General features: G+C 33.6%; 1 protein-coding gene across 1 annotated transcript in view; it reads right to left on the bottom strand.

Annotated features, from left to right (window-relative positions):
- BAZ2B (bromodomain adjacent to zinc finger domain 2B) overlaps positions 1-14,951 on the bottom strand; it is a 381,122-nt gene that overhangs the window by 14,823 nt on the left and 351,348 nt on the right. Inside the window, exons 30-36 of the mRNA XM_082658005.1 lie at positions 11,948-12,603; positions 11,286-11,559; positions 10,954-11,109; positions 10,413-10,573; positions 5,609-5,919; positions 5,085-5,220; positions 185-331 (exon numbers count right to left, since the gene is read on the bottom strand). Coding sequence (XP_082514131.1) covers positions 185-331; positions 5,085-5,220; positions 5,609-5,919; positions 10,413-10,573; positions 10,954-11,109; positions 11,286-11,559; positions 11,948-12,603 — 1,841 coding nt within the window. The remainder of the gene's footprint in view (positions 1-184; positions 332-5,084; positions 5,221-5,608; positions 5,920-10,412; positions 10,574-10,953; positions 11,110-11,285; positions 11,560-11,947; positions 12,604-14,951) is intronic.

Raw genomic sequence — 14,951 nt, 5'->3', positions numbered from 1 at the left:
TAAGCAACAAGGATTTACTGCAGAGCACAGGGAACTCTATTCAAAATCTTGTAATAACCTATAATGGAAAAGAATCTGAAAAAAAATATATAACTGAATCACTCTGCTGTATACCCAAAACTAACACAATATTGTAAATCAACTATACTTCAATAAAAAAAATTTAGTTTTAGATCAGTCTTACCTTAGCAATGCAAGCTGGACAAAACCAGTCCCCATCTGGTATAGTTGTAATCTTGGGTCTATGGCAGTATGTATGACAGCCTTTGTCACAGCCATCGCAAAGGAGGAGCAGTTCTTCATTATCTCCCTTTCGACAGATCTGGCAGTACTATAATACATGGAAAATCATTTAAAATTAACACTCTGCTACAAATAATAGTTTTTGGGATATTAAACACACCATTAATTCCTAATTTATATTAGTAATGAACATTCCGCTTGCTAACAAATATACAGTAGCCATACACATCTATGTATCTCTCGTTACACAGATATGGACCACATGATGGGGTGAGCAGTTCAGTTGGGGTAAATGCACATTTCAGGTACACTGCAAAAAACAAAGCTAGAGGTTGAATGCCTGCACACACTTCAGAAGCATGTACACATTAACATACGAAATAATTAACATGACATTAGAGCACATAAAGCAATGAATAGCTTTAATACATGGTGTTTTAATTTTTTAATATATTTCATCGTTTGCTTATCTTAGCATCCTCATGATATCCTGAGAAAGAAATAAGTAAGAGTTAGAGTAATTTTTAAGATCAAAATTAGGAACATGTATTAGTAACAGAATTATAAATAATAATAATAAGATGTCACTGTATTTTGACTATGTCCAAATCAGGAAACTTTGGAAATCAACCCAAATCAAACATATGTCACAAATGTAGAAAATGGATCCTACGAAATGATTTCTAAGGGAAAAAGAAATTGATACAATAAATTAAATAAAAGAATTTAGAAGTCATAATTTATTTTCTAGGACTAAAAATAAAATTGTTCCTTCTCTGTTGAAAAACTTCTAATACCATTAAGAACTTTAAAATCTATAAAGAGATTTTTTTTCCCCCCATGCACACATATTCTGTATAACAAGTTTCACAAAGGGAAAGAAGGAAGATTAGACAGGTAAAAACTTTAAAGATGCCTTTAAAAAATGGTAAGTACTAACATTATATTTTGACATTTAGTTTTTATTTCAGTCACAGTAGACAATGTCCTGTAATCAATATTCCAAAAAATGAAAACATTACTAATATAATATTGTACAACTATATTTCAATTGAAAATAATTAAAACATTTAAATTATAAATCATTTGTACTAATTTTAAGTTATGTATTTATATACTGTTAAAAACAAAATAGCTTAATTGTTCAAACTTAATTTAATTTCAATAAAACATTAAATCTTAATCTGGGAATGTCTAAAATAGTTTTTCATAACTCAATACGTACACCAATGATAGCTTAAGAATCTTATCAAAACAGCAGATACATGCTATTCACCTTAACAAATATCTATCAAATATATGTAATATACATGTAATACTGAAACTGGCATGTGTACTAAGAGCAAAAGCAGTAGAGTTTAATATCCTAACAGTAAGTATTTATTTTATGACCTTTCCTGATAACCACATCACTAAATACCTTAATATGGTGTTATTTCTCCAAATTTGAGTTATTTCTTTAAAATTTCTATTATAAAAATACTCATTGAGAAATAACATTTCGAAGGTTATATTTCAATCCCTATAACAATAAATTTTAAAAATCAGGTTCATGAACATTAAGTAAATTCTCATTGTTTTCTACAATAGCTAAAAATACTATGAAGCCTGTCTTACATCTCACATTTATGATTTAAAAATAAAATTATTTTCTGATACTTATTAAGAAAGGGTAGGAGGTATCAAGTTCATAACATTTTTGAAAATCCACAGTAATAGCTCACAATATGTTAGAGCAAATGTAGTAATATTTGGTTTTAACTCCTTTGCTACCACAGTAAAAAAAAAACAGTGGATGTTGCCGATTGCTTAACATTAACAACAGAAAACATATTGTGGGCTGAGAAGTATCTGGAGGAAAATCATGGCAGCTCCTTCTTTCCTAGTAATCATGGTTTCTGGTAAAGAGGATATTTCTAAAGACATTGAGCACTTTAACATTTTTTTTAGGACTTCTTATGAGGATTATTATAGGTTTTGTTACATTTCTAATTCAAGGTTACCAAGTGCTCATTAATCTTTGAATAAGAAACTCTGCCTTCTTTTCAAAGTAGTTTTATAGCAAATAATGTATTATTAAACATTAAAAAAAGAAATAAAAATTATGAGATGGAGTTAAATAATGATGAATGTATATTAATTTATTAATAACAATGGAAAAGAAGTTTGCAAAACCTGAAATAAAATTTTAGATTGTAGAAAGTAAGTACACTAATATAAAGGTAGATTTTGGTACAAGTTTTGGGTTTCTGTGTATAGGTTATAACAAAACTGCCTACATTGTGATGATTGTTTTGGTGTAGATGAGAAAAGTAACTGTACAAATTTCATTCTGATATAGGAATTGAATCTTTTTTTATCATTATAGCCTACATTTCACCAAATATATTTGTCTAAGGTGACTTTAAAACTGGTTTTAATAATAATTTTTAGAAGGAAAATTATTTTTACCTGGTAAAAATGCTACCAGATGACCTGAACAATGCCTTAAAACTTATAGTAAATTCTAATCTATATAGGGAAAGACCTAAATTTGAGCATATTGTGAAAAATGCAGATTCATTATTCCATGGACATTTTAGAAAGAAGTGAAAAAAACCATAGAAGAAAGCAAATTTATTTGTATAGAATGAATAAAGTATTGAGTAGTCTAAGTATAGAGGTAAAAAGGAAGGAGAGAAGGCTAAATTATTTAAGAATCACTTCTTTTCTTTGGGGAAGATTATTTAAAATAGGTATTTTACCCTTAGTCATTCATGAAAACAAATCTCAAATGTTTGAATTTTAAAGCTAACCTGTAATTCAAAAGCAACTGTTAAAGTAATTCATAAAAGTCTACATATAATAGATATTTCTGTATATGATACAAAAGAGGCAAAGGGGACACGTACATGATTTAAAATAAATCTCTCTGGAAAATATAAGAAATATAGCTTTTATTTTGAACATATAGCATTTGTTGCCTAGTACAAAGTAGAGGCCACTACATGATAACTAACTGGGCTTGAACAAAGAAGGAGAAAAAACATTTTTAACTGTTAGAGGAAAGACTAAAAGATCTACTCAATGCCAACCATATCCAAATATTGGGTTGGCCAAAAGGTTCGTTCGCTTTTTTCCGCAAGATGGCTCTAGTAACACTTAGTTGTCTGTAAGTTCATTCAAAACAATTTTGTTAGATTGTATGTGACACTTATCATATCAGCGTGCATTTAAAAAAAGCCTTATCAAAATTGGTGAATTTTTGTGTAGCCATTTTAATACTGAAGATGGAAGAAAAAAGGCAACATTTTCGGCATATTATGCTTTATTATTTCAAGAAAGGTAAAAACGCAACCGAAATGCAAAACAAGATTTGTGCAGTGTATGGAGAAGGTGCTGTGACTGATTGAACACATCAAAAGTGGTTTGTGAAGTTTCACGCTGGAAATTTCTCACTGGATGATGCTCCACGGTTGGGTAGACCAGTTGAAGTTGACAGCGATCAAATCAAGATATTAATTGAGAACGATCAACGTTATACCATGCGGGAGATAGCCAACATACTCAAAATATCCAAATCAAGTGCTGAAAATCATTTACACCAGCTTGGTTATGTGAATCGCTTTGATGTTTGAGTTCCACATAAATTAAGCAAAAAAACCCTTCTTGACCGTATTTCCTCATGCGATTCTCTGCTTAAACATAACGAAAATGTTCCATTTTAAAAACACATTGTGACGGGTGATGAAAAGTGGATACTGTACAATAATGTGGAATGGAAGAGATAGTGGGGCAAGCGAAATGAAACACCACCAACCACACCAAAGGCCGGTATATGGTGGGATTGGAAGGGAGTCCTCTACTATGAGCTCCTTCCAGAAAACCAAACGATCAATTCCAACAAGTACTGCTCCCAATTAGACCAACTGAAAGCAGCACTCAACAAAAAGTGTCCAGAATTAGTCAACAGAAAATGCATAATCTTCCATCAGTATAATGCAAGACTGCATGTTTCTTTGATGACCAGGCAAAAACTGTTACAGCTTAGCTGGGAAGCTCTGATTCATCCAGCTTATTCACCAGACATTACACCTTTGGATTTCCATTTATTTAGGCTTTACAAAATTCTCTTAATGGAAAAAATTTTAATTCCCTGGAAGACTGTAAAAGGCACCTGGATCAGTTCTTTGCTCAAAAAGATAAAAAGTTTTGGGAAGATGGAATTATGAAGTTGCCTGAAATATGGTAGAAGGTAGTGGAACAAAAGGGTGAATACGCTGTTCAATAAAGTTCTTGGTGAAAATGAAAAATGTATCTTTTATTTTTACTTAAAAACCTAAGGCAATCTTTTGGCCAACCCAAAACATGATATTGGTGCATAAAGGAAGAGCTCTCTGCTTATTCTGTATTTACTTAGCTAAGTAAAGTAAAAAAAGAAAATTTTAAAAAAAGAAAATTGATACAAATATAGATATTTTAGAAATGAAGTGAACGTACTTAGCAGGTAATGTTAGCAACTGGAGTGTTTACAAGATTGAAAGGGCCTTCAAAACATTCAGATTAACAACTATTATGTTGACAGAATGGAGAAGACAACTTCAGTCAGAGTTATAAACAATATTCAAAGGAGAGAAAGACAAGATTTAAAAAAACGAAAGATAACATTTGGTAGGTTCCTTCAAAAAGCTCAAAATAAGGAGGAAAGTATCAAACTATACAGTATTTAAGAATTAAGGAAATTCTCAAGTACAGCATACATTATTTTGACAATAAGTAATGCATAATTAAGAAATATCTGAAGATTGGAAAAAAAAACAGGACAAAGTAAATTATAGTATTTCTTAAATAAAAACACTTACAACTTTCATAATTGATTTTTCCCATGCTACTGATTTCTGTAACTGCTGAATGCACAGAGCTACCTGTGCAGCACTGCGAGCTTCTGATAATGCCCTTCTCCATACCCTGAGCCCTGGAGCAATATCCTCTTCAATTCTGCATTGAAATATAGAAAAATTAAGTAGGTCACGTCCACATTTATGGTTACTGAATGTGAAACAATCATCACACTGAAAGCCAAGCAATGACAAAAACATGTAACAGCCAATAAGTATAAGGTTTAAGCAACTAAATTTGATGTAGTGCACAGACTGTGGCTACGTGCCTCAAAGCTTAGTCACAACCAGGTAAATGTAAGATCACTTTGCAGGATTATCAACGCACATAACAACAAAAAAAAATGTTTTTACAAAGCACCATGCAAACAGCATGATCCATATGGATCACAGACATACAAGAAGATACATAGATAACAGGCAATAGAAAATAGGCTCCAATTAGCAAAGAAGCACAATAATTTTTCAAGTTAATCTCAATAACCTACCCGTCACCATCACCACTAATGGATGGTGCAGGAGCAGGGACAGTAACTGTGCCCACATTATCCAGTTTGATCTGAATGGTGGTACTTAAGGGGCTCTTCAGATACCTTCTTTCAATGTTCCGCTCCAAATCAGCCAGCCTGGTTACAGCTATATCTAGGGGGTTGTCACTCTTCCGTTCCAGTGCATGTGCACTGCTTTCTTCTTCGCCAGTAAATTCTCCATCATGCTCCTTGCACAATTTAGAAAATGACTTATGTTCAAAATATACCAAGTCCTCCCTTTCTGATGCAGGCTCTGGACACATCCAACCCTATATATCAAAAGAATAATGTTATTATGGTTTCCTCTTAAAATGCCTGCTGGGTGAATTACCTTTACTTAAAATACAGCAGCAGACACCAGCAGACCTTAAGGATCTTTTCTAAAAGTTTTTATCTTGTGTTTCCTAATGCTAGGTAGAAACAAGAATAAAAAATTAAAAGAAACAGTTGTGAGAAGTTTGAAAAAGAAAATTTAATAACTTTTGATATTATGAAAGGTATAATGAAAATCAGCAAAGTATTCTGAGAGACTTTAGACTACATGCTTATTCATTTCAACAGAAATCTCTCCGTGGTCTCTGAATTCAGCTCTTCCTTTCCATTTCCATTCCTTCTACCACTCTTCAGTACAGGGGTCTGTACAATACTTACCATTTTTCCTCCAGCTGTAGGAGTTTGCGTGAGCTGTTATATTTGTCTGTAGAGCCTTTCCCTGTTGCTCTTAAGCTGGTTAAATCCACTCATCCTGCAGTTCTCATTTTAAAAGTCCTCAGGGAATCCTTCCCTGACCTACTTTAGCAGGTAAGTCTTCATATTACAAGCCCACAAAGGACCATATAGTATGCCACAGCCTTGTGGTACTCACAATTTTTTACTATTGTGATTATTTGATTCACATCTTTTTACCTCTAAATTCCATGATGGCAGGGACCACGTCTGCTTTTACTCCTTTTATCTCCAGCACAGTGAAAGCAAAGAGTAGGCACTCAATACACACGTGTTGATTGAATAAGTGAATGATCTTATAACTCAGCTTGCTTTTATTGATCTTCTACCTCAAAATCCTTCAAAGTTTCCCTACTGTTTAACAAAGTCCATATTTTTATCATGACATTCAAGTACCTCAATCTGCCTCTTCCTCTCATGTTCCCGTTCACATATCCTACACTGCAAATTCCACAACTTGCAACTCCACAAACATGCCCTAAACTTCTGGATCCTGGTGCTCTGCTCAGGCTGTTCCCTCTTCCTAGTATGGCATTGCTTGTCAAAAGCTGACACACCTTCTCAAGTTCCATCTCGACTTCTACGTGAAATGTTCCCTGGTCTCTCCCATGTCTCCATCAGAAGTTATGCATTCTTTTTCTAAATTCATGTATGACTCTGTACTCCTCTGGGATCAGTTAACAGATTCTGTGGAGATGTATATATGACTTATCTCCCTATTAGATGACAAGATTTCTGACAGCAGAAACCACATTTTATCCAATTTTGTGGTGCCTACTCTCTGATGTGGAATAGGGGCTTAGTAAATGCATATTAAATGAAAAACAGAATGAACATTATCCTTTTTATTAAACCTCTTTAGAGATAATTATTTTATCTTGTATATTAGGATCAATTCCTCTTCTTTTAATTCAGTAGAACATTTATATTTGTGAAGTAAGGATGGAATTATGAATAGTACATGTAAGTGCATTAGGTACAAGTCATGTCAAATGAACCGCATTCCCGTATTTTGAAAAGGGTACTAAATTCATAAATCAAGAGAACCCTGTAAACATAGCATATCTTGATGTCTGCAAGGCAAATGACAAGACAAAAAATGAAGACTAGATTAAAGAAATCTAGACGGTTGAAAACTGCTTCCAAAAAATGGTGATTGACAGAACTTGTGTCACCTTAGAAAAGGTCCCCAGTGCCAGTGTCCAAAAGGCTCTGTACTTGGTTTGTCCTGTTAATACACTTATGAGTAACTTGGTTGATTGTTATTAAATCTGCAGATGATTTAAAACTAGGGAGAAAATTTAATATTCTGTATAACAGGACTAAGATAAAAATAGTTCCATATGCTGAAAAATGTACCCACATGAAATTAATAAAAATAAAACAATGATAAATGTAAATTTTAGGTTTGAAGGTTAGGCAACTAATCACAGAAATATTGAATACTACATGTGATACAACTTGCTTAAAAGCTCTTTGAAAGAGGGCCAAAGTTTGTTTTTTCATAGCGTATACTCAGTGAAGCAAGAGAATGATGTGGATGCCAAAAAGCTAGTACAAAATTCAAGCAGCATTAATGGAAGTATAGTGCTGGATTAAGGAAAGTAAAAGTCCCATGAACACATTCAGACAGCGCTATGTACAGTTATGGATACAACATTTTAAGAAGGATATTAACACTGGTGTTTATACAGAAGAGAATCGTGTACATGGAAACTCTTTCACAGGACTAATGGTTGAAGGAATTAATTAGTTTGTAAAAGAGAAAACTTAGAGACACAGGAGCTGTCTTTAGAGGAGCTGGAAGAGTAATTAGGTTCTATGTATACTCGCAACAACAGAACTAGGACAAGAGACTTGCAGATTTTCCTACAAAATAATAAAGAATGTCCAAATTATCAGCAATATTAAAAATATAAATGAATGCACCTAAGTAAGTCCCACAGGCCACCTGTGTGATGTGTCTTCACAATGGCTAGTTCCCCACGTTAAACATATAACTCTATTTTCTTAAAAAAAAAAAAAACATTAAATCTTCTATAGATGTTAAAATAATGTCTTGTGGTTATTTTCATCATTTGTGTTTTTAGACTCTTCAAGAATAATATAATTCATTTTTTCAGAATAATACAGAACAATTTAGTAATACCTTAATAACAGAATATTAAAACATTTCACTTAAAAAACAAATTCTACTTTTCTTATATACTTAGAACACAGCCAAGATTGTCTAAGCAGCCAGTAATGTGATAAGGTTAATGCAGGAAAATATGAGTATGGCTCCAGGAAAATGTTTCAGGCCCACACCCTGACTTTATACTTAACGTAAAAAAGCTTGGGACTTCCCTGGCAGCACAGTGGCTAAGAATCCACCTGCCAATGCAGGGGACACGGGTTTGAGCCCTGGTCCGGGAAGATCCCACATGCCGCGGAGCAACAAAGCCCATGTGCCACAACTACTGAGCCTGTGCGCCACAACTACTGAACCCACGCACCTAGAGCCTGTGCTCTGCAACAAGAGAAGCCACCACAATGAGAAGCCCGCGTGCAGCAACGAAGACCCAACTCAGCCAAAAATAAATAAAATTATATCTTAAAAAAAAAAAATCTTGGTGATATGTTTTCCCAACCAATAGTCAATTAGAACTGGCAAATTAGGTGGAGGAAGTTGGGGGAAAATTGGGCCAGAAGAACCAACCAAATTTAAACCAGCAAGTAGTAGCAACTGACCATGAGAGAAGACAGAAACAGACTATAGAAAGCAGACACAGTCGTTTAAAAGCAAAGCACACTAGGACCATTTAATGTAGGGGCAAAACCTCTTCACATTTCCTGAGGGAATCATCATCTAATAATTGGTCTTCGCACTAATGATCCTGTGTCACCAAGATAATTTAAATCAAACTCATTATTCTCAATTTAAGAAGGCAGTGTAATGCGTAACATAAGCGATTTGACAAACATGTTAAAAAATTATGGTGCTAAATGGAATAATTTTCATTTCTCTAGAAAATTAACTTGTGTGGAAGACTTCATTTGTTGAAGATGCCAAATAAATGAGGCATTTTTATACTGTATTATAGTACTAGGAGGAAGATATAGTTTGCTAGCAAAATAGAGTCAACAAATGATAAATTTTGTTTCCCAAAGTTGGTAATTATGTTTGCGGCAAGAAAGGGATATGTTATTAGCTCTGGAAAGTGACATTTTTTGGAGAACTTCAAAAGTTTCCAAATGCCATAGGATAGTATTATGGCATAAGTTTCTCATTCTGGATAAAACATAAAATAGCAAATCAAATTACATGGATACTACATTTTCTAAACCTTTTCAGGTGTCTCATACTTATTCATCATCCATCCATTTATTCTCAGAGACATCACCTTATTATCAACTGAGAAGACTTTATATCTCTCCTACCAAAACTAAAAATTCTTGCACTACAGCAAAGCTTTCCTTTTGCCCGTCCATTGGAAGCCAGTCTGATCATGATAATGCTTGTGACATGGTAATGCCCAGTAGATAAATAAATTTAAAATTTACATATATATGTAGGGTGTGTGGGTACGTGTATAATGATACAGTGTATATTTGGATATATCTATATTCTCCAATTTTAAATTATATAGAGCGAAATTTTGACATACAACATAGCTTGACGCAAGGAGGTTCCTCTATATGAAACAGTTCAGTAGGAATTTGATAGAGCATTATATTTATCATGGGTAAAACTAGAAATGACACTTTTGAATACCATTAAGGAGGCAGCAAGATTTGGTAAAAAGAACACAGGTTCTGGAGTCAGACAGACTTGGATGAATACACACTTAGCTTACGATATGACCACTGGCAGGTTACTTACTTTGAGTCTTGTTCCTTACCTGTAAGATGGGGGAAATTAGTTCAGGATCATTTTGAGAATTAAATGAGATAAAGTGAAAACATTTAGCAGAGTAACTGGCACATATCAGGTATACAACAAATAATAGTTACCTTCCATCATCCTTAAAACAGATTTCATTCCAATCAGTTTTACCTTCACTTGCAAACTTGCTGATGCAACTCTCCTTTCTAGATCTTCTACCTGTTGAAGAATACTCAAATCCATTTCCATTGCTTGTTCTTCTACTGACCAGTTCTCCACAATATCTCGAGTTACCTGGTTTTCTTCATGTTCATTTAATTCAATAATAGCAACTATATTTGAAAAGAAATTAATTTTAAAATCCACTTCATCCCTCAATGATTTCTTCTAAAAAGTGAATAAGGTTCCAGGGATAACATATACGTGTAACTTAACACACACAAATGTACTTGTGCATACACAGGCAGATTACTCTTAAAAGTAGGAATATTCTTTTTTAAGAAACAAAACAATATGTCTGCAGGTTGTGAGAAATTGTAAGAAAGTAATACCTATTTAAGAAATGTAAAGAGTTACTGTTTGTTGAACAACATAGAAAAAAAAGCCTATTAGTAATAAATTAAGAATTAGGATATACTAAAATATGTTTTAAGATAAAAGAACTAATTCTCATAACTAAGCAAGAGAGCAGAAGTCTCTTTTAGGTACATACCATCCTTATTTTTGATGCAAGCTTGAGTAATATAATCCAAGTGTTTCTGAATTTGCTTTTGTAACGCCTTTTCTCTTATTCCTCTGAGATGGAGTACTTTGAGCAAAGCTTTTAGGTCCTCTGGGTCAATAATTCTCCACCAACCAAACTGCATTTCTGAGTTAAGATAAATATGTAGATCTTTTTACAAATATTTTGAATATAAATTAATGGCACAATGCAAAACAGAAGACTTATAACTATGTAGAAAACCATCAAAGATTCGGTTATAATGCAGGAATCTATGACAATAAAATAAAGTAAGTGGCTATAAACCATCTCAATGTACCTACCTTCTGGAATAGGTTTTGGATTAGGAAAATCTACTGGTTTTGCTACTTCAACAGCTACAGGCTGAGTTGAAGAGACTTTTTCATTCTGTGGTACTGGAGATTCACTTTTACTTGAAGCAACATTAGGAGTCAAGAATGAATTACTGTTTCCTTCTGATAATCCCAACCCTGATCCAAGACTAGGTAAAGGTGATGTAAATGGATTACTGGAAGTAAGCACACTGGTGGGCCACCCACAAAACTGGAGTCCCATCATAGATACTCCACTTTTCATCTGCAAAAAAACCCAAAACATTTAAAAAGTAGAACAATCTAAGAAGTTAGGAAAAGTGTTTAGAACCAGAAATTATTTAGAAAATTCGGAAAAAACATTCTTTCACTTATCACAATTAGAGGCATACGTCATTTCATTTGCTCCCCAAGTAATTTCTTTTTGGATATAATGCAACAGTAATAAGTTAAAAAGTAATTAAAGAACGCTTTGACTTAGACATCAGTAGTTCTGATGAATCTTGGTGATAGCAAGTCTGACTCTTCAATTTTCAAACCATGGCGGAGATAATATTATAAATATTCAACTGATTTCCCTTGAGAGAAAATCTTTATGCGGGCAAAGATTAAATAAAGCAACATAAAAATGAGTTACAATTAGCAGCACTAACCTGAAGAGGTGATAAAGCAAATGGATTTAGGCCAACAGGATTCTGAGCAGAAGATGATCCAAGAAGAGGAGCTGGGGCAGGCGAAGGTGACTTAGATGGTGGCTGAGACTGAGGGGTCACTAAAGAAGCAGTTGACATACCTGCATGGGTAAGTGATGTTTCATCACAAGGTGTCCTTGGCAAAAGGCTAAACCACTGTCTATTCTTTTCAGTCAGTGTTTTTAACAACTGGTCATTGGGAAGAGGACTATAGAACTTCCCTGGACCACCTGAACTGGTATTGAACAGATTATTAGAGTCTGTCTTTTCCACGCTGCTTTGTGTTGCTGTTGACTGAATGCTGCCCAATGAATGTTTTCCACTGTTTTGATAAGACAATGTGCACCCATTTGCACTACTGTTTGGTTTGGGGGTTATTACATCTGACTCAGGAGGCATCTTAGCTACTTCTAAAAGCTTGCTTAATTTTGAAAATGAACCAGGTTTCTGAAGAAACAGATTTGTGTTATCTTTTTCTTTAGTATCTTCCTTTTGCTCACAATGATTTGGATTTGAACAATTTAAAGTGTCCTCAGAAGTCTCAAATAGTTCTTCTTTGATCTGGATACTTTCTGCCTTTTTTAGTTTTTCTCTTTCTTTTGCAATTTCTTCTAGTCCTAAAAAATTGAAAAGCATTATAAAGATCAGTTACTCCAGATCAAACCAATACTATAATTATATTCTTTTATTACTTATCAAGTTATATGCATAAATATTTTAGGAAACTTTTCTAGATTACTTAATACTCCCCATTTTCCCCTTTTTTATAGATTAGATTCTTTTGCTCATTGGAAAATTAATGTAATTTTGTGACTAATCTTTAGAAAAACTAAAATATAAAAAATTTAAAAGCCCTAATACACAGCAAAAATTATTATTAATATTTTTGTCTAAATCCTTCCAGGCATTCTATATGTACACACATACACACTTAAACCTATAAATTAAAAAAAGGAAATCTTATTATATACATAATGCCTAACCTACATGTTTTTCTCTGTAAACATCCTGATATGTCAATAAATATATAACTACATCATAAATTTTAATGGCTATAGAATATTCAATAGAATATAACATAATTTAAATAATCAATCTTCTACTATTAATAGGGCCAAGTTATTCACTATTATAAAAAATGCTATAAATGATTTACTGAGTCCTAAGATATATACTTTTCAGAGTTTTTGAAATATGTTGTCAAACTGAAAGTCTAGATCAATACACGTTCATACCAGAAGCAAGAGCATCTGTTTGCCTACACCCTCAAGGAAACTAAATACTATCAGTATTTTTTGTTTTTGTCAATATCTGGGCAATAAAAATCTAAGCTGCATTTTTTTTTTTTTTCTGATATCCAGTAAGGCTGAGTATCTTTTCATGGGCTTACTGGCATTTCTCCTTTGTGAACTTCTGGTTCATATTTTTGAACAGTGTTTTTAAAATAATTTATAAGAACTCTTTAAAAAATATAAATCCACTACTTTATTCAATTTGAAAAGTAATATATGTCCAAGGTAAAATATTCAGTAATGAGAGGTATAAAAAAAACCCTTTCTGCCCTACTCCCTTCGTCCCTATTTCTACTCTTCAGAGGTAACCATGGTTAATCTATCACGTCTATATATCCTTCTGGAAATCTTACACGCATCTATAGGAATATAATTTTGCAGTATTACATAAATGGATACTACTCTTCACTTTTCTGCAACTCAGAATAAAATCCAAACTCCTAAGCAAGGCCTACAATGCTGTATGGTCTGGTTCCTGAAAATTCCTACAACCTCTGACCACTCTTGTCCTTGCTAACCTTGCTCTTCCTTTCTTCCTTTTTTTCAGCTTCTCAAACATGCCCAGTTCTTTCCTTTTCTGGGCACTTTGCACTTGCTGCTCCCTCCACCTGGGATATTGTTTTGTTGACTGGCTCCTTATCCTTCATGTCTCAGATCAAGTCATTTCCTCACAGAGGTTTTCTCTGATCATTTTATCTGAAGTAGGCTCCCTATTCCATTCACTTGATTTATTTGTTTTCCTGACATATGGCTGACGTACAATATTAGATAAGTTACAGGTATATAATGTAGTGATTCACAATTGTTAAAGGTCATACTCCATTTACAGTTATTTAAAAATATTGGCTATATTCCCTGTGTTGTACAATACAGCCTTGTGTCTTATTTTACCCATTCACTTTAGAATATCATCCTACATATTTCCGTCACAGAATTTATCATTATAAACAATAACCTAATTATCTGTTTATTTTCTACTCCACTCCCACCCACACACTAGAATTTAAATCAGCAAGCTTTTAAAAGTAGAGCAATGTTTCTCTTGCTTATTATTGGATCCCAAATGCCTAACATGGTGGCTGCTATAAAACAGAAGCTCCATAAATATTTCTTGAACGATGAAATAAAAGGATGGATTTGATATTTTCACTAAATACCTTAGACGGTTTTCTATGCTAAAACATATAACTGTACTTCATTTTTTTCAATCAGCTGAATAATATTCTATTTTATGGATACATCATAACTTAACCAATCCTCTACTAATGTTTGAAATGGCTTTCACATACTTCTCTTGAAATTAGTTTCTACCCCAAATTAAAATCCTATACTTCAGACTTATGCTTCTGGACAATATGGAATAATAGGGACTAGATTTACACTCTTGCATGAAACAACCAAAAAAGAGGCAAAATATATGAAACAACAGTTTGCAAGAAACTGGACTTCAGGCAACAAAAAAAGAAAACAAACACAGTCAGACCTATGATTGCCCCAGCTTATTGCTTTGGGTTAATTTCCAGGCTACAGCATAGGGAGGAAGAATCCAGGTGGAGCCTGGCAGACTCCCTGAGATGAGGAGATGAAACTGAGAGTCCAGGGAGATCAAAGTAGCTACAGTGCCCAGGAGAGAGTACTAGAGAGGAGAGCACTGCATGGAGAGAGAACTCCAG

This window comes from Grampus griseus (assembly GCF_964374135.1).
Source record: "Grampus griseus genome assembly, chromosome: 7".
NCBI lineage: Eukaryota > Metazoa > Chordata > Mammalia > Artiodactyla > Delphinidae > Grampus > Grampus griseus.
Note: the sequence above shows the minus strand (reverse complement) of the source record. Positions and strands in the feature narration are given on the sequence as shown.